Raw genomic sequence first — 24,033 nt, 5'->3', positions numbered from 1 at the left:
CATATGATCTGCTCAAGAGTTTTTCGTTGCCACTGTCACCTTAAGTGCTTTCTCAGGGGTTAGGCTCTGGGTTTTTATAAATCATCTAAGGGACAATTTCAACTGACAAAACTGAACAGAACAGAAACTGGTACAGAGTACTTATCTCAGATACATAAACCCTAACTCTGCTTTATGTAATCCTAACCCTATCCTATCTATATTATTCTACGGTACTTGTAAGTAATTGTAAGTTAATGTTCCAAAGCAGCCAAATAATACAAAGCGCTTTATATAGTCTTGCTGTCAACATAACGGTTGTGAATCTGTGAGATTAAGCAAACACTGATTGCCCTTTGCCTTTTAATTGTTTAACACAACTGTTTGTCAGCCTGAAATGTTCAATAATAGTAAGTTTATTTTCACATGAGCATGTTTAATGGGGCTTGAAATTTGTGTTTGAATGCATGGTGACATTTGACATTGTTTAAAATTCTTTTAAAGAGCATTACTGTATATGCAATGAATATTGTAGATACAAATTTGACTAAATTTTGCTTTTAAGAGATAAGTAAGTTTCAAATAACATATGTTACAGTTTAAATACAGAGCATTGAGCTAAAATCAAATGAACAATCTCTTATTAAAAAGGAAGTCCTCTCTACATTTGCTAGTTGGGATTTAATCTAAATCAAGTAAAACAGTTTAGGTTACTCTCTGTTTGGCCCCATGGTGTTTCGCTCACGTACAGTCTTTGCTTTGAATTATATATTGTATTATTTGTCTTAAATTCTAGATATAGATGAGTATAGGAAACGGGATTTTTTTTATATAAATTGTATCTACATTTTTTAAATAAACCTCAGATATATAGATTTATACAAATGGGTACTATATTTTCTTTACTGTACAAGTCGTGTTGCTTTTCCATGAAATATTAGCACTTATACTGCCACATGCTTTTTACTTATTGCTGCCACCCTAGTGCACATAGTAAAGCCAGTAGACAAGATTAAAGAATGTGAACGTAATTGGGAAGACAACACGGGACCACTTGTCTATTGCATTGACATCTGTGAGGTCCGGAATCTTGACTTTGAGCTGGGAGGCCCTTCTTCTCAAACGTCCCTTCTTGTGACACACTGGTCGTTCGAGGGCTGGTCGTCTGTACAGTTCTCGGGCGGTCATGGGCTTCCGGTACTGTATGCTGGCACTATCATAAGAGAACATTGTTGCGCGTGGGTCGTTGAGAGCACCCATCTCAGTAGTCAGGTTGGTTAGGAGGATGTTGCCATGAGCATCAACCTTGAAAAGCAGGTCATCACATTTCAGTAAATTCAGTGAAATCAAAAACTAGACAGCAAAGTTAAAGACTATAGAACTAGCACCTGACCATACATTTTTTTCTGCTGTTGGTCTGGCAAAATCTGGCTCGTCTTCAGTGTTACAGGTATCCTCTGCTATATTGTCTTTAAATACTCAGACTTGTATTCCTATATTCCCTGTCAGTGGCCCTGGCAAAGCAGCAATTATTTATAAAGCACCATTAGTGAAAACCTTTAGCTGAGTTTCTTGGCTCTTTCAAGTGATTTACTTATAAATTCCACAAATCCTTCCCACCTGCACTTTGTTGCTCTCCTGTCTACCCTTATTCTCGTTGTTGGACTTGGCAGCCTTTTCTGCCACTTTCTTCTGCAGATGAGGTCCATGGCCGAAGAAAATGTAGTTCACAAAGGCATACTCCAGCAAGGCCAGAAACACAAAGACAAAGCAACCCATAAGGTAAATATCAATGGCCTTAACATAGGGGATTTTGGGTAGCGTCTCCCTAAGGTGGGTGTTGATGGTGGTCATGGTCAGTACAGTGGTTATACCTGCAGACAAGCAGATCAGAATGACAGGATGGTTAAGACGAGGCCTTATACATTTTTAATGCATACAGAAAAAAACATCATAACTGGGAGAGAAGTAAGACCTACTAAATAACTACTAAAACAGTCTATAAACCAGTCTTCAGACGATACACTGCCACTTCTAGAAACAGATCCTAATCTAGCTCTGGACTGCTTCATACCCATAGACCTTCCTGAGCAACTGATTAGCATCACTCAAAAAGGGCAAAACAAAACAAAACAAAATAAACCAAAACGAAAAGGTCACTGACCTAAGGCTACTCTGGCAGCCGAGGCATCATAGTTTATCCAAAAGGAGACCCAGGACAGGATGGTGATCAGGGTGGAGGGCATATAGGTTTGCAGAATGAAATAGCCAATGTTCCTTTTCAGCTTGAAGCTCAAAGACAGACGTGGATAAGACCCTGTGGAAGACAGGATGATGTTTAAGGCACTTTTAGTAGTCCATTAATTTTCTCCCTCTCAAGTGAAATTGGACATATTTGGACAAGCACACATTTAATCCTCTTTTAATGCCTACAGAAAGTGTTAGAAACATTGCAAGAAAATTTGCTTTTTAATTATTTACTCAACAAATACATATTGTAGGTATTGTTTTGTGGAAAAAATAAGACACTTCAAAGCCTTCTTTAAAAGGTCTTTAAAACCTGATATTGTCAATTTAGCAGAAATATTATAACATTTGTGCAGTTCTTTACCAGTATCACATTTATGACCACAACTCAAGTTGCAAGATGTTGCAAGAATGTTTCATTTTACACAATACAATGGGGAGTTTTTCTTGTCAGTCAGCAGTAATCCTAAATTTTCTGCCTCCTTCATTGGACAATAATGTTAACTGGCATAAATATGAAATCAAGTCCAGTAAACCACACCGTAATTAAATTACATTTGCGACCAGCCATCTCTGAAGCTACAGACTACGACCTATCAAACATCTAGTTAAAATATAATAGAAAATAGAAATGACCCTAATAATTTGTTACTTTGTTACCTGTGGCAAACACAGCTTTTTTGGAGAGAGTTTGATAGTCAATTATGGAGAACTGGGGCAGTTCAATGTTTTCCACACCAGTGACTGAGCCTCCATTGCTTCCTCCCTGCCAGTAGAACTCGATGTCGTCAGTGGTGTATCCATCTGAAAGTATCAGGAAAACACAATTTAAACCTCAAAATGGATGATTTATGGATCCACATGTGGTTCCCACAGGTTTCTAAGGGTACATGAAACATATAGTAACTGTACATACCTATAACATTTCCAATTCTACAAATTTTTGTCTTTGTTTTCTCACTACTACAATTTTGTTGTAGTGAGAAAACGGCAGGAGCGGCATGGTCAGTTGTTGTCACCAGAATTAGATTTTCCTGTTCGGGCCCATGTAAACCTGCATAACAACATTGTCCTGTCAATGAGGTAATTGTTTTTTGACTCTAAGAACAAAATTTGGACCAGACATAAAAGGCAACTGATTGAGAACTCAATAATGGTACATTAGTATAATTTTGCAGTGGCACTACATATGTTTATGTGCAAACAATATGTGGAATCTATGCCACTTACAACTTTCAATCTCCAAGGTGCAGTTCTGCTCATCCAGTGGGTATCTGCGTAAGTCCATCATGCAGGCAGCTGTTGTGGTGATCCTTAAAAAGATATTGAGTCATGTACTGACACCTGAAGAAAAATTAATCATAAGATCTAACACACAATCACCTTTCCAAGCAAGAAATTTAGTCCATACCATAAAACATACGACCTTTTGCCTTTTTCCCATCCTGTCCACCATCTCTATTCCCCTACCTCCTCTCTTCTTCTTCTCCCTTCCTCTCCCCTCATCAGGCTGACATATGATCCATTATTTCATGGTACTAACTGTATGTCCAGTTTTCCTCGTAGTACTGTCCAGTACTGACTGACCAGTACTGACTGGATACTAACGTCAGCTGTGGTTGCATGAAGTGCATATAAGATCTGTCAGCTGGGACAAAGCTGATCAAAATGACACCTATTAAAACCATGCAATCAAAATATTCAGCTCATTCAGGACATGAGTCAAATTCAACTTTTACTATCACTATCGGTAATTGAATATTGAAGTCAAAATAATGTACAGAATAATACACATATGTATATGTACATGTACAAATGCATTTTTATTTGCTATGTGTGACAGCCCCTGAGAGGGCTGGATTTCGTCTGTGTCTGGGGCCTTTAACTTTGCTCCCAGCTCTGCCTCCTCCTCTCCCCTTGTTTCTCTCCCTATTCTCAGGTGTTCCTGATTACGGTGCCACCTGGCGGGGGCGTGGTCGGCTAGGTTTAAAAGCCAGTTTCCAGCACTGATGGCTCTCTCTGCTCAGCCCTGCCAGCCCTGCTCTGCATTGGTTGTGTTGGCCTGCTCGCCAGCGGCCACCTTTTCTTTTGTTTTGGCACTTGTTTGGGTTGTTTCATTTTGTTATACTTTATTTTATGTTAATAAATTGCACTTTGATTGGCATCCCTCCCGTTTGGTGTTTTGTTTGTCCGCCTTCTGCGAGCCAGGCGTGACAAATGGGGGCTCGTCCGATTCTCTGATTGCCTGCTTGAGTCACTGATTGTTGCAGTTTGTGGTCACCAGACAGAGTTAGGGTAAGTACTGGTCAGACATGCATGGGTCGGGGGTTCCCTGTTAGGCACAGGACACATTCTCCTTTGGGAGTGTGTCATTTTGTTTTGTTTGTTTGTTAGTGTTGCGGGGCGTGGTTACTGTTGGTTGTTTCTGCAACCATCTCGGGGGCAGTCCAGGGGGTTTGTGTGCGGTGGTCTATTGGAGAGTGCCGTACCTCCCGCTGGGTTTGTGCTTAATCAACCCGCCACAGAACTGCATGAAGACTAGGGTCCAGCTGTAGCTAGACTGGTGGTTAGGCAGTTAGAGGGAATTTTCCTGTTTCCATGTTTGCCTGGATGTCTGTCCAGTACGAAGTTTACTCTGAGGTGAATTGGTGTGTTTAACATGGACTTGGCTGAGGTTTGTGAAGCGCCTAGCGCTGCGTTTTTAGAAACTTGTAAAAAGGATCAATTATTAGAGGTAGCAGGGCATTATAATATAGATCTGAGGGATGGGATGCTTAAGGATGAAATCAAAACATTTATTTTGTTGTCATTATTTGAAAGAGGTGTGCTGCAGAAAGAGCCGGGCGGTGCAGCGGCTGTGAAGCTGGCGCCGCCAGGGGCATCAGTGATGCGCATGGAGGCGCTCACATTTGAGCAGCAGGAGCGGCTCCTTGAGCACCAGCAGCGGCTGTGTCAGATGCAGCTGGAATTGGAGCAGACTAAGCTCAGAATTTTGGACGGTCAGTCTAGGTTGTCCACCGCGGGGGCGGCAGACAGGTCTGGGTCTGTGCGTACTCATGAAGGCGGGGATATGACTGCTAATCTCCGTCTTGTTCCTAAGTTTAATGAGCGAGATCCTGACACGTTTTTCGCTCTGTTTGAACGTGTGTCTGAGGCCAGACAGTGGCCAGACGTTGAAAAAATTCTTCTGCTTCAATGCGTGCTTACGGGTAAGGCGCAGGAGGCGTACTCTGCTGTGTGCGCGCAGGAGGGTTTGACGTATGAAACGGTAAAGACTACGGTGTTAAAAGCATATCAGCTGACTGCAGAGGCTTATAGGCAGAGGTTTAGGCAGTGGGTTAAACGGGAGAAACAAACACATGTGGAGTTTGTGGGGGAATTAAAGTCCCATTTTCAGCGCTGGTGTTCGGCTGTGGGGGTTAATACCTTTGACGGGCTTAGTGAGCTTATTGTTTCGGAGCAATTTAAGAATACCTTACCAGGTCGTGTTGTTAATTATTTGAACGAGCGTGAGCCAGACGGTGTGTTCAAAGCTGCTCAGTTGGCTGATGATTTTGTCTTGGCACACCAAGGTGGCACCAATTTTGCTGGATTGCGTTCAGGGTCTGCGAATAAATCCGGTGACTTTGTTGATGCGCACGTTGCGTCTGTTAAACGGGGCTCCTCTCGCAGGTCTGTTCAAATGGGGCGTCCTGTGAGATCTGGTAATGCAAATGTGTGCAATTACTGTCGCGGAGAAGGCCATTGGAAAGATCGATGCCCTCTGTTAAAAAGAGGTGGTGCGCCTTCCCTGGCACCAGCTATGCTGTGCGCTGTGCCGTGCGGTGAAGAGACAGTAATGCCAGAGTCCGGCGATAGCTCAGGCTTTGATCCGTTTATTACAAGCGCAAGGGTGTCTCTAACCGGTAGTGATGAGGGCGTAAACATTAAAGTGCTTCGTGACACAGGAGCCAAGCACTCATTTATCATTGACTCTGTGTTGCCGTTCTCCAGTGATACACTAACTGGTGATTCCATTGTGATGCACGGCATGGAGCTTGGTTTTGTCCCGGTCCCTCGACATCATGTTGTTTTGGACTGTGATTTAGTCAAAGGTGTTTCCTGTGGGTGTGCGTCCTGCCTTGCCCTTAGGAGATGTGGCTATGATTTTGGGTAATGACATCTGTGGGAGTGCCGTGTGGGCGAGTGGTCCTCCGCCTCCCGTGGTTTCCTCGGAGCCTTTGCTACCTGAAGAGTCTTGTGACAGCCAGATTTTTCCGGTTTGTGCTGTGACGCGCGCACAGAGTAAAAAGGAGGGCGATTTGGTGGAGTCACCCTCTGTTAAACCTGCAGTTGGGCCTGCGTTGTGGTCTAGTCTGCCTGTGGCCGTGTCCCGGGATGAGTGGGTTAAAGCGCAGAAAGCGGATCATACCTTGTCATCGTTGTGGGACCAGATGTTGTCAGCTGATCAAATTATGGATGCTGCGCAGGGTTACTTTGCACAGGATGATTTGTTAATGCGTAAATGGGTTCCGGTTGGCAGTGAAATGGTAGGCGACCCTGTGTTTCAGGTGGTGGTACCTGAAGTGTTTAGGACGGATGTATTGAAAGCTGCACATGATCAAAATGGTCATTTTGGGGTGCGTAAAACATACATGCACATTCTAAAGCACTTTTTCTGGCCTCGTGTCAAAAAAGATGTGGCGTCCTATATTAAATCTTGTCACGTGTGTCAGCTGACCGGCAAACCGAACCAGAGCATTGAACCAGCACCGTTACAGCCAATCCCAGCAGTGAAAGAGCCGTTTGAATATCTTGTTATTGACTGCGTGGGGCCATTGCCTGCATCAAAATCGGGTTGTAAATATTTATTGACAGTGATGTGCCAAAGTACGCGGTATCCTGCCGCTTATCCTCTGCGTTCAATCACCACAAAGGCTGTTGTCAAAGCACTTTCCCAGTTTATTTCTGTATTTGGGATTCCTAAGATTGTACAAAGTGACCGTGGGTCAAATTTTTCTTCACACATGTTTGCCCACGTTTTGAAAATTCTTGGTGTTAAGCACAATCAGTCTACAGCGTATCATGCACAGAGCCAGGGAGCACTGGAGCGCTTCCACCAGACTTTGAAATCGCTTTTACGCGCATATTGTACGTATCGTATCTGGATAGAGACTGGGAAGAGGGGATTCCATGGTTGATGTTGGCGGCTCGTGAGGCTGTGCAGGATAGTGTGGGTTTCAGCCCGAACGAGCTCGTTTTTGGACACACGGTGCGTGGCCCTTTGGCGACTTTGAAAGATAATTTAGTTTCTACTGAAGCGCCAAAGAATTTGATTGACTTTGTAAATGGTTTTCGTCACCGCTTGTATACAGCAGGGTGTCTGGCTAAAGAGAAACTGCAGTTAGCCCAGAGGAAGATGAAAGTGAAATATGATCGCCATGCAAAGCGTCAAGAATTTAGTCCTGGGGACCAGGTCCTTGTGCTGACTCCTCTGGTTTGTTCCCCCTTTCAGGCAAAATATTCAGGTCCTTTCACTGTGAAGGAGAAAGTGACAGATTTAAATTATCTAATAACTACTCCTGGTCGTAGAAAGAGAACACAACTCTGTCACGTCAACCTCTTAAAACCTTACTATCAACGCTCCGCAGAGGGCAGCAGCGTACAGGACACAGTCTGTCCAGCCCTCGCGGTTGATACGTGCATTATTGCAGTGGTCCCCAACCACCGGGCCGGGGACCGGTACCGGTCCGTGGGTCATTTGGTACCGGGCCGCACAGAAAGACTGAGCAAAACATATATTATTCATTATCTGAGTCTGACAGCTGTTTCATTTATAAATCGATCAGATTCATCCGCCTGTGCCTTTAAGCACCTGCCCAGACGCTTGTCTCGGTCACGGGATACGGAACCCCAAAATTAGGCCCACAAGCAGCAAAAATAAATAAAAAACAAACGTCTTTGGAGAGCTTCTTCGGAAAGGGGAAAAGGCCTAACGAGGAGACAGAAGAAGAGGAGCCTACCCCTTCAAAGAAAAAGAAACCCGCATTTAAAAGACTATATCAGGAGTCCTATTTAAAATACGGATTTATTGCAACAGGTGATTCTCACACACCAAGTCCGCTCTGAGTGATATGTGGCGACAGACTCGCAAATGAGGCAACGAAGCCTTCAGAACTGCGAGACCGAGCACCCTGCATTAAAAGACAAGCCATGGAAGAAAACATGAACAAGAACGACTGAAGCAATTAATGACGGCCAAAACAAAATTACGGAGTGGACTGGACATAAGAAACACACTTCGGGTGTCATGTCTCCCATTATCCCCAGATGGGACCGCCTCATTGCTGGGAAAGCTCAAAGGCTCCCACTAATTAAGCGTAAGAGTCTGTTTATGCACTTTGTTTTTTTTTTTTCTGTGCCGGTCCGTGAAAGTATTATTTTACATGATACCGGTCCGTGGTGCAAAAAAGGTTGGGGACCGCTGCATTATTGCACAGGAGGGAGACGGGGTCTCGGACCCTGATGGTGTGTTGTCTGGCCGGTTGAAAAATTCTGAGTCACTCAAAAATCTTGATTTGCTGTTATCCCATTTGTCCATGTCACAACGTGCCGAATTGACTGAGATTATTAAAAAGTTTCCAGGGCTTTTTGGCGACGTGCCGTCCCGCACCAGTTGGATTGTGCATGACATCGATGTGGGAGAGGCGCAGCCCATTAAACAGCGGTTTTACCGCATGCCACCAGCGAAGCTAGAGTGTTTGAATACGGAGATTGAGTACATGTTGCAAAATAATGTTGCAGTTCCATCCTTTTCTAGTTGGGCTTCCCCTTGCATTCTGGTGCCAAAGGCTGATAAGACACTTCGTTTTTGTACGGATATGAGGAGGGTTAATTCAGTCACAAAAACTGACTCATTCCCTTTGCCTAGGATGGATGATTGTATAGATCGGGTTGGCTCAGCTAAATTTGTCTCAAAGTTTGATTTGCTTAAAGGTTATTGGCAGGTGCCGCTGTCACCGCGGGCCCAGGAGATCGCTTCTTTTGTCACTCCCTGTGGCCTGTATTCATATACTGTGATGCCTTTTGGCTTAAAAAATGCTCCAGCGACGTTTCAGCGTCTGATGAATCGAGTTACAGCAGGGTTGGATGGATGTTCGGTCTACCTGGATGACGTGGTGGTGTTTAGTGACACGTGGCATTCTCATCTGCAGAGGATTAAAGCGTTGTTTGAGCGGCTGTCGGAGGCACAGTTAACAGTAAATTTGGCAAAGTGTGAATTTGCCCAAGCGACTGTGACGTTCCTTGGACACGTGGTTGGCCAGGGTAAGGTTGCGCCTGTTGGTGCCAAGGTAGCGGCAGTGGCTGAATTTCCCCAGCCCACCACTAAAAAAGAACTTCAACGGTTTCTAGGTCTTGTGGGTTATTATAGGAGCTTCTGCAGAAATTTCTCGACGGTAGTATTCCCTCTGACAGAGCTGTTAAAAGCTCGAGTAAAATTTATCTGGTCGTCAGATTGCCAACAAGCGTTTGAAAATGTTAAAACACTTCTGTGCTCTCGCCCTGTTCTAGCGGCCCCTCGGTGTGACAGGCCTTTTGAGCTCCAGGTGGACGCCAGCCAGGTTGGGGCTGGTGCCGTCCTGCTCCAGGGGGGTGACGATGGGGTAATGAGACCAGTATGCTTCTTCTCTAAAAAGTTTAATCGCTACCAGGGCAATTACTCTGTTATTGAAAAGGAGGCGCTTGCATTAGTCTGGGCGCTGCAGCATTTTGAAGTCTATGTGGGCAGTGTGGCGCCTCTAGTGGTCTACACCGATCACAACCCCCTGATTTTTCTGAAGAGTTTAAAATCTCCTAATCAGAGGTTGATTAGGTGGTCCCTATTCTTACAGGGCTACAATTTGGACATCCGACATATTAAAGGGCATGATAATATCTTGGCAGATGCTCTGTCCCGGGCCCCATTGGCCTCTCTTGATTAGGGTTCATTAACATGGACACTGAGTGAATAGGGTTTATTGTCCTGGTCTGTGGTTGTTTGCTGTTGTCTCTGCTGACTTAATCTCTGTTTCTCAGTCTCTCTTAAATATGCTCCAAGGTACCTGGTGGCGGAGAGGTGAGTACTGGGCAGAAGTTGGTGGGTGACTCTAGATGTAACCGCTGGTCATTTACTGTGAACCTTAGTGGTCCACAGCTTAAGGGGAGGGGTGTGACGGCCCCTGAGTGGGCTGGATCTCGTCTGTGTCTGGGGCCTTTAACTTTGCTCCCAGCTCTGCCTCCTCCTCTCCCCTTGTTTCTCTCCCTATTCTCAGGTGTTCCTGATTACGGTGCCACCTGGCGGGGGCGTGGTCGGCTAGGTTTAAAAGCCAGTTTCCAGCACTGATGGCTCTCTCTGCTCAGCCCTGCCAGCCCTGCTCTGCATTGGTTGTGTTGGCCTGCTCGCCAGCGGCCACCTTTTCTTTTGTTTTGGCACTTGTTTGGGTTGTTTAATTTTGTTATACTTTATTTTATGTTAATAAATTGCACTTTGATTGGCATCCCTCCCGTTTGGTGTTTTGTTTGTCCGCCTTCTGCGAGCCAGGCGTGACATATGTGTTCAATCAAATGTAATGTGTTACATTACAGTATGTGATTACTATCAGCAGGATGGGTCCTTGTGAGTTGGGTTCTGTTCAAGGTTTCTTTCTGTTAAAAGGGAGTTTTTCCTTGCCACTGTTGCTCTTAAGGGGGTTCAGGCTCTGGGTCTCTGTGAAGAGCCTTGAGACAATCTTGCTTGTGAAATGTGCCTAATAAATAAAATTGACTTGTAATTGCAGCCTAACTTATGCATAAGGCATGACCTTTTTGAGTGACAGGTAAGTGCTTTTTATAATGTGAGCTCCCTTATATAAGTGCCTGGCCACCTTAGCTCTGCCTTGGTCTGTAGGCCTACTTGAGCAGACAAATGGAGCCTTAAGTTAAGGAAGCAGCTGGAAGCTTCTTGAGTAGTTGATGAAAGAAGGACTAACTGTTTTGTTCAGGTGCTCTCCACTTTCAGCAAAAACAGGTGTAGAGAAAAGAGATACATCATTTCATTAATAATAGCTATATCTCCTCTGACACTATTTCATTCATCATCAAGCAAATGCCCATAATATATACAATGCAAACCATTATAAAATCAGTTGTTCAAAAATGGCAGGCACTAACATGAATGAGATGGAGATGTTTCAGCACTAACATGGAATGATTTTTACATTCTACAGAGGAATGCAGACCACAACAGAGAAAAAGGTCAAATAAAAAAAAAGAATAAATAAATCATCAACAGTATGTGAAGGAATTTTACCAAGGACAACATTTTAACTTTTAAATTTTACTAATCTTTGCTCTGATAATGTTATGGAGAAGTACAAAAATGGTCAGAAAGAGCTGCATTGTGTGCTGAGAGCTATGGTCTGTATAAGAAAATCAGGAGTGTCAGAGAAATATGTCAGAGTAGTAAATATATAAATAAATATATAGTAAATATATTCTGAGACTGTCTTTACACACTTAAACCATTATCAAGCCTAGATATATTATAAAACGGGCATGGTAATAAAGGAGAATGTCAGCTTTGTAATTCTCAGGAATAACTGCTAAATCTGCAGTTGTGGGTTGATTTGAAAAACTAAGCTTATCTGAATAAAGTTCAAAACTGTCGCCACAACAGTGACTGTCCAAATGGCTCTGCAGCGCCCCCTAGAATTTGAAAATATTCAGCACAATAGCTACGGCAATGACAGTTGGTACGCTGATGTTGATATTTGTGGCTGTATCTTCCACATACTTCATCCTATGTGGATGAAAAAAAATTGGCATGCTGAGCCTGCTATTCTGAACAGATTGATATGCTAATGAGCTGATACTCTCCTAGCGCCACCTACTGGCAGTATGCATTTTGTTAAGGCTGATTTTCCATGTTCCACACCTTGTGTTTGAATAAACTCCTCCCAGGGAAATACTCTGATAGACCTGAGATTTTGTCACATGGTTCTGAAGACATGGCTGAGTAAAAGTTACCATGAAATAGATGTTTTTGTGGCTGTATCTCCCTCATACTTCATCCTATGTGGATGAAACTGTACAGTCATGCTGAACATCTGACTCTGCACACATTGATATGCTCCTAAGCTACAGTCACTGGCCGGAGGAATTCTCTTTTGTATATGTGTGTTTTGGTGTACTTCTCTGGCCTGCAGACCACAGCTCATGCTGGTACCCAGGGGAGAGAGGCCGTGGGACAATAGGGGAGGAAGCGGCTGCAAGTCCCGCAGACCACAAGGAGTGCAAGGGCCCATCATCGCTGCTTGCAGCTTTAATGTTTTGTTTATCTTTTGTTTGGATTGCTTGGATTCACATAGGAACAATGCAATCTGACAGTCTTTTTTTGTAATATGTTTATTGAGCATCAACAATACAAGTCTACAGATTGAAAATGGGGAAAATCCCCATATGAAACACAGAATGCTCACATTTTCAGTTTAGCATTTTTTAGAATACCCTCCACCCCCCACCACAGCCTATCCCAAAATATTTTAAACCAATATTTTAAACTGTTTTGGACATGACCAAAACATGTGCATGAGATTGGCAGGTGACTTGTTGCATCTATTAAAAGTGTCTATTAGAGAGACTGCAATGGGGACCCACCAGGGTCCGAGCAGAAAAACTACATAGTCATAGTAAAAGTCTCAACACGGTAAGTGCCGGACAACTCCAGAGGTGGAGTAGAGGACCCACCAGAGTCAGAGCAAGAAACCTCGAGAGTCACTGTAGAAGACCCACCCAGGCCTCCATGGCCCTAGAGAATGCAACGTTGCCCAGGGCTCGCCTCCTGGCAGCTCCAGGAAAGATGACGTTGTGTGGAGACCACCTCTAGGCGGCTCCAGGGAAGAGGACATAAAGCAGACAAAGAGAATCCAACCCGTTCTGTAGAATCCTCAGTAACACCGGCTGGCACAGGAACAGTCGAAAAGCAGCCCCCAGCAGAGGCTGAGACCTGCCACTGGTCCACACTGGCTACAGTCGGGTAACTCCAGCTAGAACAGAGACTCAGACTAGTGTTGGAGCTACTCAGAATACTTCACAGAGTGGAAGGCTTGAAACCACCGGCTGGTTTAGGAACAGGTGAGATGAACAGAGCCGGCTCCATAGAATCCACAAACCATTGGCTGGCTCAGGAACAGACAAAGAAAGCCCCGCCGGCTCCATGGAAGGCTCAAGACCACTGGCTGGTTGTTGCTGGCACACCAGGACTATGGAACTAGTTACTAATCTGGGTCCGAGAGGCAGACACCGCCTCCACCTTTAAGACTAGACTTAAAACCTTTCTGTTTAGTAAAGCATACAGTTAGCCTCAAAAATAGTGTGTAGGGCTGATAGGTATAGATACAGCATAGGGCCAATAAATCTTAACCTTTAGAATAGCTATGCTGATATCAACCTACGCTGTCGGGCGACACAAACAAGATCCATTGAGCAGTTTCCCTCAAATCCGCCTCTCACCTCTCCTCCACTGTCATTAGTCTGGTTCATACTAGTGATTTGTGTCATAAACTGTGTTTGCTGTCTTCCTCGTAGTTCTGTGCCTCTCTCTCTCTTTTCAGGTCTTTGCCTCCAGACCTGCATGCTGACCTGCAGTCCGGCCCCTGAATATTCCAGTGCTCATTGACTTCACCAGTCTCTGCTGCTCATCTTTGTCTTAATTACTATTAAATTACTATTACTATTTATTGACTGATGATATAGCTAGATAACTACTATAATATAATCACTGTTTCCTCTTGCTTGTCAACAGCCTGTCATGTTTGTTCTCTGTATGATGTTTGTGCATGTTTGTTCCTCTCGCTCTCCTTCATCCTCTCTGTCCTGTCTCCCTCTTCTTCTCCTCTCTCTCTCCTTCATCCTTTCTGTCCTGTCTCCCTCTTCTTCTCCTCTCTCTCTCCTTCATCCTTTCTGTCCTGTCTCCCTCTTCTTCTCCTCTCCCTCCTTCTTCCTCTCTGTCCTGTCTCCCTCTTCTTCTCCTCTCTCTCCTTCATCCTCTCTGTCCTGTCTCCCTCTTCTTCTTCTCCTCTACACAGCCGACTGTCAGCAGGAAGGTTCTCCTGAGCCAGGTCATGTTTAAGGTTTCTTCCTGTTAAAAGGGAGTCTTTCCTTGCCACTGCTGTTCTTAATGGGGTTCAGGCTCTGGGTCTCTGTGAAGTGCTTTGAGACTATTCTGATTGTAAAATGCACTATATAAATAAAATTGAATTGAATTGAATAGATCTGTTGGCTCTGTAGGCAAACTGCATGGGTCCAGGAGGGGGGCAGTGATGGTCTTGAGGTGGGACAGAACCAGGCACTCAAATGACGTCATGACTACAGACATCAAGAGAAACATATACTTTGGTGTGAGCAGGACTAGGTTGTGATCTGACTTGCTGAGAGGGGGAAGGGCAGTGGCACTGTATGCATCCTGTCGTGAGTTTAGCCGTCTAGAGTGTGTTGTTGTGCTTCACAGATAAAAACAGAAATACTAAAGAGCCAAAAAAAAAATTAAATGCTGCAACAAGCATCCACCTTGGTAGTTGGCGCCAGGGAAGTTCTATATTTCACCCGTTTTTATGTGTGGTAATAGGCCCCCGCCTATTGCCACACATAAAAACTTTGTTTTCAGGGTTTCCATGGTGATTCGTATTGGGGCTCCATTGATGATGGCTTGTCATGGTGCACACGCCTAACTTAGAGTCCTGTCCTTAGATTGATTGAACTAACACTGCTCATCTGTACTGAAACCAGAAACTCAGTTTTCCATCTCAGAGTAAATCAACTCACATTTAAACAAACAGTTTGTTGAATCTCCCTAATGAAACAGGCCCCTGGTATAGTAATCACACATGCCACAGACCAAAAAACCACACCATCCATTATCTGATACCCGCTTCACAGGGGGGTGGAGCCTATCCCAGCTATCTATGGGTGCGTGGCAGGGTATACCCTGGACAGGTCACCAGTCCATCGCAGGGCAACATGCAGATAAACAACCATTCACAATCACACCAATTTTGACAAGCACGTCTTTAGAAAGAGAAAACCCATGCAGGTACAGGGAGAATCTCCACAAAGAAAGGCCCCCGTCACAATCGAACTGGGAAACCTCTTGCTGTGAGGTGACAGTGCTAACCAATGCACCACCATGCCACCCAAATCCACACCAAGATGGACCAGGCTATGGATATATGGATATAATTTGTGTTTCTCTTTGAAAACAGACAAACTGAACCAAGGAAAGATGTCATCAGTTGATTTAGAGCAGAGCAAACTAACTAACTCCTGGTACTAACTACCATAGAGTGTATTTCTGTTCAATTCTTGAATTGCATTTACAACTCAAAATTAAATGAGTAATACTTTAGGCAGGTTTCAAGTTCCTGCTCATTGTGTTGTGTGCCTCCTCCCAATTATCAATTCAGACTTCTGTTTTTGCAGTAAATTATTGTTAGTTCACAAAACACAGACTTATGCCCACTCTAATTGGAGTACTTCCTCACCCTAGATAGTCAGTCCAGTTTATGCACACCAATTTGAAATGAATGAAAATATAGACAGAACACAGACACAAAAGAATCCCTCAGCCTGATCCTAAACCTATTCTCTTTGTTGCTATGTTGTTTTCCCAACAGATGGTGTTTGTGAGCAAATCCTAATAGTCTGCACAGGCCCAAGCAAGTAACTTTAAACAAGCCTGTATCGTAATTTTTCACTTGTACATTAATATTTGCCAGCCCATGTCACTTGCCTGGCAGATTAAATTTTTCACTTTATTGGATATTAATTAAAGGTCAACATTTGTACCACTTGTTATTATAAGAATTATGTGGGTAGTTCTAGCTAGTTGAGTTAAAATGGTATGTATGTAGGCAGGATTCTGGCAACTACAAAACATACTTAAATAGAGATTTGGGAGAAATCAGAAACAACTCTCACCTTAGACCATAAAGTACAGTTCCATCAGGGTGCAGCCTGATCATTCGGTTTTTCACTGTAACCCCATGGACAAAAGATTTTTTGTCATTGATGAAATAGGTGTCAGGGACCCACAGCTGGTCTGCCACCCGGTTGTCCAGTGTGAGGTTAAGAGGAATGCCTGTGTAGGAGAGGCGCTTGTCTCTCCAGGATTGCTGGAAATACATAGTAATGGTGTAGTCCTGAAAGACAAAGGGTGAAGAAAAGTTACTACAAACAACACTTCTCTTTTTCATTCGCTGTTTGGAGTTGGTGCCAACCAATAATGGACTTATCTAATTGTTTATAGCTGATAGATTTGTCCAATCACCCAATCAATCCTTAATTTGTTCTCCTGAAAAATCAGAAACATAGTACTGAATTATTTTGTAATACAATATCTATCTATGTATTTGTTTTTACATAAATGCGATGAATTTTATCCAGTATTGTGTAAACCACCCTGACTTTATTTGGTCTTTGTCTGCTCATGTCATTCCCAATGTGAAGACAACAGCTGAGCTGATGGCTGCACACAATGACACAATCAAGCCCTGGCAAATAGCTAATTTCATGTGTGTTGCTATAGTTCTATGACATGTCTCTCCTAATAAGTTGTCAAAATAACAAGCAAACAGTTTCCCCTCAAAACATTCCCAAACAGGTGTCAGTTCTTGTGACACGAGTCAACAACTTCTCAACAATTATGGAAATGAAACTAGCCATATTTAGAAGATTATTTCTCACTCTTACCAAGCTGACAAACAACAGACAACGGTCCTCACTATTTTTCCAAGAAGCATACACACATGAGACACTGACGCAGTAAAAGAAGGAAGAGAAACACAGACATTGGTATCCAGAACTACTGCGAGGCAGCTACGACATCATTGATTGGCCGGCTCATCACCTGAAAACAGGTTGAAAGTTAATTTTTTAACTTCTTTTTCAAATTTCCATCACACCACAAAATATGTGTTTTTCAAACAAAATTAATAATATAATCCATGTTTTTGAAACCTATAATGAAATTTCACATGTAGATGTACCAAAATGTATAATTGTATTGATTTTAAGTATTTAAAAAAATAATTGTTTACCCTTGTTTAATGACAAACACCTTTAAACTCCTTTACTGAAGTCTTTCAATCAAGTTCCTTCATGGCACAATCATAAGTTTTTTAATAAAGAACATGAATTATAACCGTAAGAGCACAATCTTTTAAAATTCCTAAATATTATTAGTGTGACTGTGTTGTTATTATGAATTTTATGTAAAAATATGTGTTGTGATGGAGATGACATTATGTGGTGGAAAAGACAGCATGTGTTGGAAATGACATGTGATACAGAACATTACTTAACAATGTTCACTTTTATTATCTTTGACATAAATTAACCTCAATTTTGAAACATAACATTATTTAAATTCCAATAAATAAAATTAAAGCTGCAAGCAGCGATGGCAGGCCCTCGCACTCGCTTGCAGTCCGTGGGACTATCGCCCCGCATCCTCCTCTCTCCCCCGTTACTGGCACAAGCAGTGGTCAGGAGGACAGAGGAGTGCACCAAAATATACATATACAAAAGACAGGTCCTCTGGCCAGTAGGTGGCGCAGTGACTGTAGCAAATCAGCATATCAGTCTATGCAGAGTCAGATGTTCAGCATGACTGTAAAGTTTCATCCACATTAGATGAAGTATGTAGTAGATACAGGCAACAACACATCAATTACTTGTGTGTTGGCGCAGGGTGAAATTCATGGTGGGACCTCAGCCAGATTATATAATGAAGTGCTGCGTTTTTGATAACGTTTGGTCCCTAATGCCTTAAGAGTAACCAGACCAACTTTCAGGTGGATTGGACTAGGAGGAGTTCGTAAAAGTGTGGGGCGTGAAAAACTGCGAAATGGCACAGTTTTTTTTTTTCAAAATGGAGGACTTCCTGTGCATTTTAGAGGATACCTCTAAGAGACTTTTTTCTCATTGCACGGTGATACATATTTGTACCGAGTGTCAAATCTTTAGCAGTTGCTGTGAATATTTTCCTACTTTAGGGGGCACTGTAGAGCCATGCGGCCACGCCTGCCAATGGTGACAGTGTCAAGTCGCGATTTTCTTCGGGGGACAAATTTGTGCCTAAATTGTGGTTTAAAACTTCAGACTTCCATATGGATACTTTCCTTTATTATTCATGTTCAAGAACAGAGCATATTTCTGCCCAAACTGTGGGATCCAACATAATATGCCTCTATGTGGTTGAGGTTCTGGGACAAGTCTAAGAACATTTTCAGGTCGGTACCAGATTATGTCCTCACTTATTGGCCAAAAAAAACTGTTATTGCCAATACGACTTATGGTTTTGGCATGGCTGTCAGAGCCAACATCCTGTAAGAGTCCCCATCCTATGTGACCACACACCATTTCCCAATCAGTGCCTAATGAAGGTCTGCAATGGGCTGAGTTGTAGGGACAGGTGTGCTTGTGGATTTGAGAGTCTCAGAATCACCTGTTACTTCCAAGTCTACTCTCTGGCGACCAAAACAATGAATTGGTTGATGATGTGTTTTTAATAATTACTAATAATATGCTTAATACAAATAAATGTGTTTACAACTCTGGCATTGTCAATTCCATCACAACATGTCTTTTCCATCACAATTTAACAATGTGATTGAAATGACAATTTGTAATTTTTTTTTAAATATCTCATGACATAACATGACATGTTAATCACTGATTTAGAGTTAGTGTTACTTGTACTCAAAATACACAATATAAAATGCTATTTTTCTCATTATTTGTACATTCAAAGGAAATATGAGCTGTTTGGAAATGACGACCAATAAACCTACTCTTGGTTTTGCAAAGATCACTTGCTTCCATTGAGCTAACTTTGCTCTCCTGCCATGAGCTCTTCTGTCACATGACAACTGCTTTGGTTGCAGGTGTAAATGTTTAAAAACTAATTCCTAAAGTTACATTTTGTGGTGTGTGGTGGAAATGACGTGTACCCCAAGGGACAGGTATTCTTTTTATTAAAAATAGATAAGAATAAATTATACATTAAATACTAATATTTCTTACAAACACATGATAAATTTCATTAAAATAAGGCATTTATCATTATCCATATATTATCATTTGTCCATATAGATATGATTGGATTAAACTAAAATCAATATTATAAAGGAATGAATGTCCGGAATCTGGCTCAGGGACAAAGGTAATACATCAAAAATCATACAAAGTCATATTTTATATTGAAAAAATAATAATTGATCTATCATTTATTTTTTGGCAAAAATAAAAAAAATAAAAAAAGACAAATATATTTTAGTTTTCTTTTTGTTTGCCAGATACACAAATTCCTCTGTAGTTGGAGAATCACCCAGCTGCGCGCTGCTACGCGAATTATACGAGGCAGTTCTATTTTGGAGATGGTTCATGCCCAAGACTATTCGTACCAACTACATTGAGCAGACAGGAAGTCATGTATGGCAAGTTTTTTTACGCTGTTTTATTCGTCATTATGGAGCTTTTTACTAAGTTTGGTAGTACGGTACGAATACTCAGGATGGCAAAAATTCTTAAAAAAAACCCAGTTTTGCAGTAATTGATTTTGGGGAAATGGCCAAAATGCTTCATGAGATTTAGTTTCAGTAATTTTCTAAAAAGAACTAAGACGCTTCAGAATACAGAAAAAAACTATTTTTCTTAATTACATTTAAATTCTGCTCAAAACCTTATATTGGTAATGTCATTATTACTGATGTTATTATCACTGTTATAAATATTCTATAACTGCTGACTGTAACCAGGAAAATTTTCATCATTTTTAACTGTAGCATTCCTGAGTACATAAAGGTCAATTCTGCTCAAAACATTTTCCACATTCAATTATTACTGATATTATCATCTCTATTATAAATATTCTATATCAGGTGACGATGAAGTTTCACTGCTTTCTTGTCCCTCACTCTGCTGACTGTAAACAGGAATATTTTCATAATTTTTGACTGTAGCACTCAACAAAATTAAATTAAAGGTCAATTCTGGCCAAAACCTTATATTGGTAATTTCATTATTACTGATATTATAATTGCTGTCATAAATATTCTATAACAGGTGACAACAAACGCTCAATGCCTTCTTGTCTCTCACCCAGCTGAATGTCTCCAGGAATATTTTCATAATTTTTGACTGTAGCATTCTTGAGAACATTAAAGGTCAATTCTGCTCAAAACACAACATTCCACATTCAATTATTACTGATATTTAGATCAATGTTACAATAAAAACCATAAAACACTACACTAACCATGTTTAGAAATAATTTTGCATATCAAATTAAACTACAAGCACATACAAGTCATTTTACACACATCAAACATAACTACACCACCATGCAAATCAATTATTAATCATCAAAATAAAACTCTTCTTCCTCCCTCTCTGCCAACAAACAACATAGCCTTGACCATGTCCAAGATCTTCTCACAAGATGACAGAGATTTCATGGCAGTTGGAGGTGTGAAGAAGTCCCATAGTTACGTGGGCATAGTTTGGAAAGTGGGAACTTAAAAGGTTTTTTGTTAACCTTAAGGGAATGGTGAGTACAAAGAGAGACCCCATCTTCCAACACCTTTAGTTTATCAGTTAGACTAAGCACACAATTGTTTTTCTTCTGGTGATTGCCAAGAAACTACACTCAGTGTAAAAATTGTATTGCATTTGTGAGAATACAAAGTTATTATTGTTTTGTGTTGTCTCCACCCTTGATTCCAACAACACAGAACATGTTTGTCACATTTGCAGTGGTTAGCACTGTCGCCTCACAGCAAGAAGGAGCATGATATTTAGCCTTCTTGGTTCAGGCCTGTTAAGATTTTATTTTTAATAGGTGGCTGGCATAACAAAGGAACTTTGTGTAACATTCCTTGTTGCATTTGCTTTTATGGTCACAATCTCTGATGAGTCTCATAGTGCGATAGAGTTGTCTATCCTAACATTCTGCATACGACTGGTACAATAACATGAAAACACCAACTGAGGTATGTGAACATATATGAATCTCTAAAACAATACATATCCTTCAACATCTGCAGGACGATGAGGATGATCTGAGGATGTTCTGTCTGTGGTGGCCAGTGCCATCATGTGTGCTGTTGTCTGCTGGGGCAGCAGTCTGAGGGTGAGGGACATCAACAGTCTCAACAGAATCATCAGGAAGGCGACTATGTTGTGGGAGAGGACCTGGACTCTCAGACAGAGGTGTGTCAGAGGAGGTTGTTGTCCAAAGTAAAGATTATACTAGATTGTCCCTCTCAACCTCTTCACAGCGTGCTGACCAGCTACAGGAGCTTGTTCAGCAACAGACTCTGACTCCCACAATGCACCACTGAGAGACACAGGAAGTCATCCCTGCCTGTCACAGTCAAGCTGTTAAACTCTGAACTATAACAGTCACTCAGACACTGTACATTCATACTAGTATATTCTTGCCGTGCTCTTTACTATGTAAAGGTTTTTATACAGTAGTAAATGTGTTCTTCTTTAGATACAACTCAGGGATTTAACTGCTACCAAGTTATTTAGATATTTATTATATATTTCAATTCCATGCCATCTTTGACTTTCATTTGTTCTGTAACAAAAAGAATTTTCCCTCTGGGATAAATAAAGGAATTCTGATACAGTGATTAAAGCAAAATTGAGATGCATTGCTTCAACCTGGATGACTGAGAATCTTCATCAACAAAATGAGTTACCCTAACACATCATGTTGAGCTGTGGGCTGGACACACAGACCAAGTACTACAGACCAAAATGTAAATGTAACTGTGGCTGCCAAGGTAGAACATTTTAAAATAAAATGAACAATAATAAAATAAATGATTTATGTTTACAAATTATTTTCAAAATGACTAATTACCAGCTTGGTCAAATCAAGCTTAGGTCCTTTCCAGAGGCCTTAAGCTTGAGCCAAATTAGAATCCATTTGTTCAGGAGTGTTTTCAATACTTAAACAAATGGATGTGTTTTTGAAAGTGTGTCATGGCATAATTAAAGGACATTAATGTTTATGAATCCGCCAAAAGAACACTGAACAACTATGGTGTGCATAGCAGAGCTACATGGAGAAAGTAACTGCTCTCCAAAAAGAACACGGCTGCATGTAATATGGTCTGTACTTATATAGCGCTTTTACCTACTTGGGTACTCAAATCGCTTCACACTACTTCACATTTACCCTGACCACAGTCACTGCTGTACAGGATTATATGCAGGGGGTCTGCATAGTGTTAGGTCTCTGTGTGCCCAATTGCTGTGCCTTATGTATTTGAATAAGAATTTGATACAAAATGGTCAATTCACATTCTCCAGACAGATTTTTTAAGTGTAAAAGTGGTGAAATAATGCATACATGTGGCTTTCTATTCTCCTATATGTCCGTTTACCACAAACAGCTGTCTACAGGCTTCTGCCCGTGTGTGTGGAATCGCAAAGCAATTTAGCGTTCTCTCTCTCTCTCTCTCTCTCTGTGTCTCTCTCTCTCCTCGCTCTCTCTTCTGCGTGTGCATCTTCCTGACTCTCCCTGCCTTGTTAATAATAAGGTTCCGCGGATGATACTGCGGGATGTACTGGATGCATACGGATTAGACTTGACACATTGCGGATTTTTCTGTTCAGGGGAGGGCATATTTTCATTCACTTTCAGCAGCGGCGCTGCACAATTATCCAAAGCTACGAGCCGAATTGTTAACAGTAGCTAAATATGTCTATTGGAGATTCAGATTTTAAAAGCGCCCGATAAATGTCACGTGGAAGCAGCCGACAGAGGGAACTTACCATGTTGACTTCAGACACCATGTCAATGCTGGCGATGTCTATGCTCATGCCAACATCCACGGGGGCGCCTGTGAAAATATGATAGTAGAAAAATATTCAGCTTTATAGAAGTCCACGGAGCATCGTGAGACAGTGGGCACTGCGGCTTTTACCTCCGAAATCAGGCCGCAGACGAATGTCATAGCCCTTCAGCAACTTGTCAACGGTGGCTTTCACATATGACATATTGCTGGGCTCGTTGGCGCTGAGGGTAGAAAATACATTAAATCCAATAAGGAAAATAGCTTATTATAGAGCCTGTCTGGATTACGTTATCATTTTATCATATCTCACCCCTGCGCCCCCCAGACTCCTGTGAGCAGCAGAGAGAAGCAGCAGAATCCCAAGCACCTGCGGTTCGGATTAATCCACATAGCCAGAAATTCTTATCCTCCCAAGACTTTGACGCAAGATCTCAGATGAAAATTGACCCTGCAGAATTATTCCACCAGCAACGCATACGCGTTTAGCAGAATCTAAGTGCCAGAGGCAACCGAGGGAAGACGACTATAGATAAAGATGTAGCCGCGACAAAGACAGGCCAAAATGACAATTTGATAAGTTGGATGCTGAACCTGCACAGTGAAGGCTGGCGCAGTAAGCAGAGCGTCAGAGCAGAGACTCTAAACTCAAGCGGTCAGTATATAACCCTCCACCATCCTTGTCAGATTCCATCCGGCACGGCAATGCCAGGAACTGAATACATCAAGATTGTGTCCCCGTTGCTCCACATGAAGACGTTAAATAATTACCACTGAATGACTCCTGGTCAGAGAGAGAGAGAGAGAGAGAGAGAGAGAGAGAGAGAGAGAGAGAGAGAGATCAGGACGCTGAGCGTCATGGGCTGCACACCGCTTTTATTAATTGTTCAAAATTCCAGAAATGCGTTAAAACGACTAACTGATGAATAAGAACAGAACCAGAACA

General features: G+C 42.1%; 1 protein-coding gene across 1 annotated transcript; it reads right to left on the bottom strand.

Moving 5' to 3' along the window:
* Positions 1–960: 960 nt before the first annotated feature.
* Positions 961–23,316, bottom strand: gabrb1 (gamma-aminobutyric acid type A receptor subunit beta1). Its single transcript, XM_028395024.1, has 8 exons — positions 23,220–23,316; positions 23,068–23,135; positions 16,198–16,418; positions 3,457–3,539; positions 2,887–3,030; positions 2,144–2,296; positions 1,600–1,853; positions 961–1,284 (listed from the first exon to the last, which is right to left on the bottom strand). Exons 1-8 carry the CDS (start codon positions 23,290–23,292, stop codon positions 961–963), a joined length of 1,320 nt encoding a protein of 439 aa, XP_028250825.1. The 5' UTR covers positions 23,293–23,316.
* Positions 23,317–24,033: the final 717 nt, after the last annotated feature.

This window comes from Parambassis ranga, chromosome 22 (genome assembly GCF_900634625.1).
Source record: "Parambassis ranga chromosome 22, fParRan2.1, whole genome shotgun sequence".
Taxonomy (NCBI): Eukaryota; Metazoa; Chordata; class Actinopteri; family Ambassidae; genus Parambassis; species Parambassis ranga.
The sequence above is the reverse complement of the archived record's forward strand: the minus strand, read 5'-3'. Positions and strand labels throughout refer to the sequence as shown.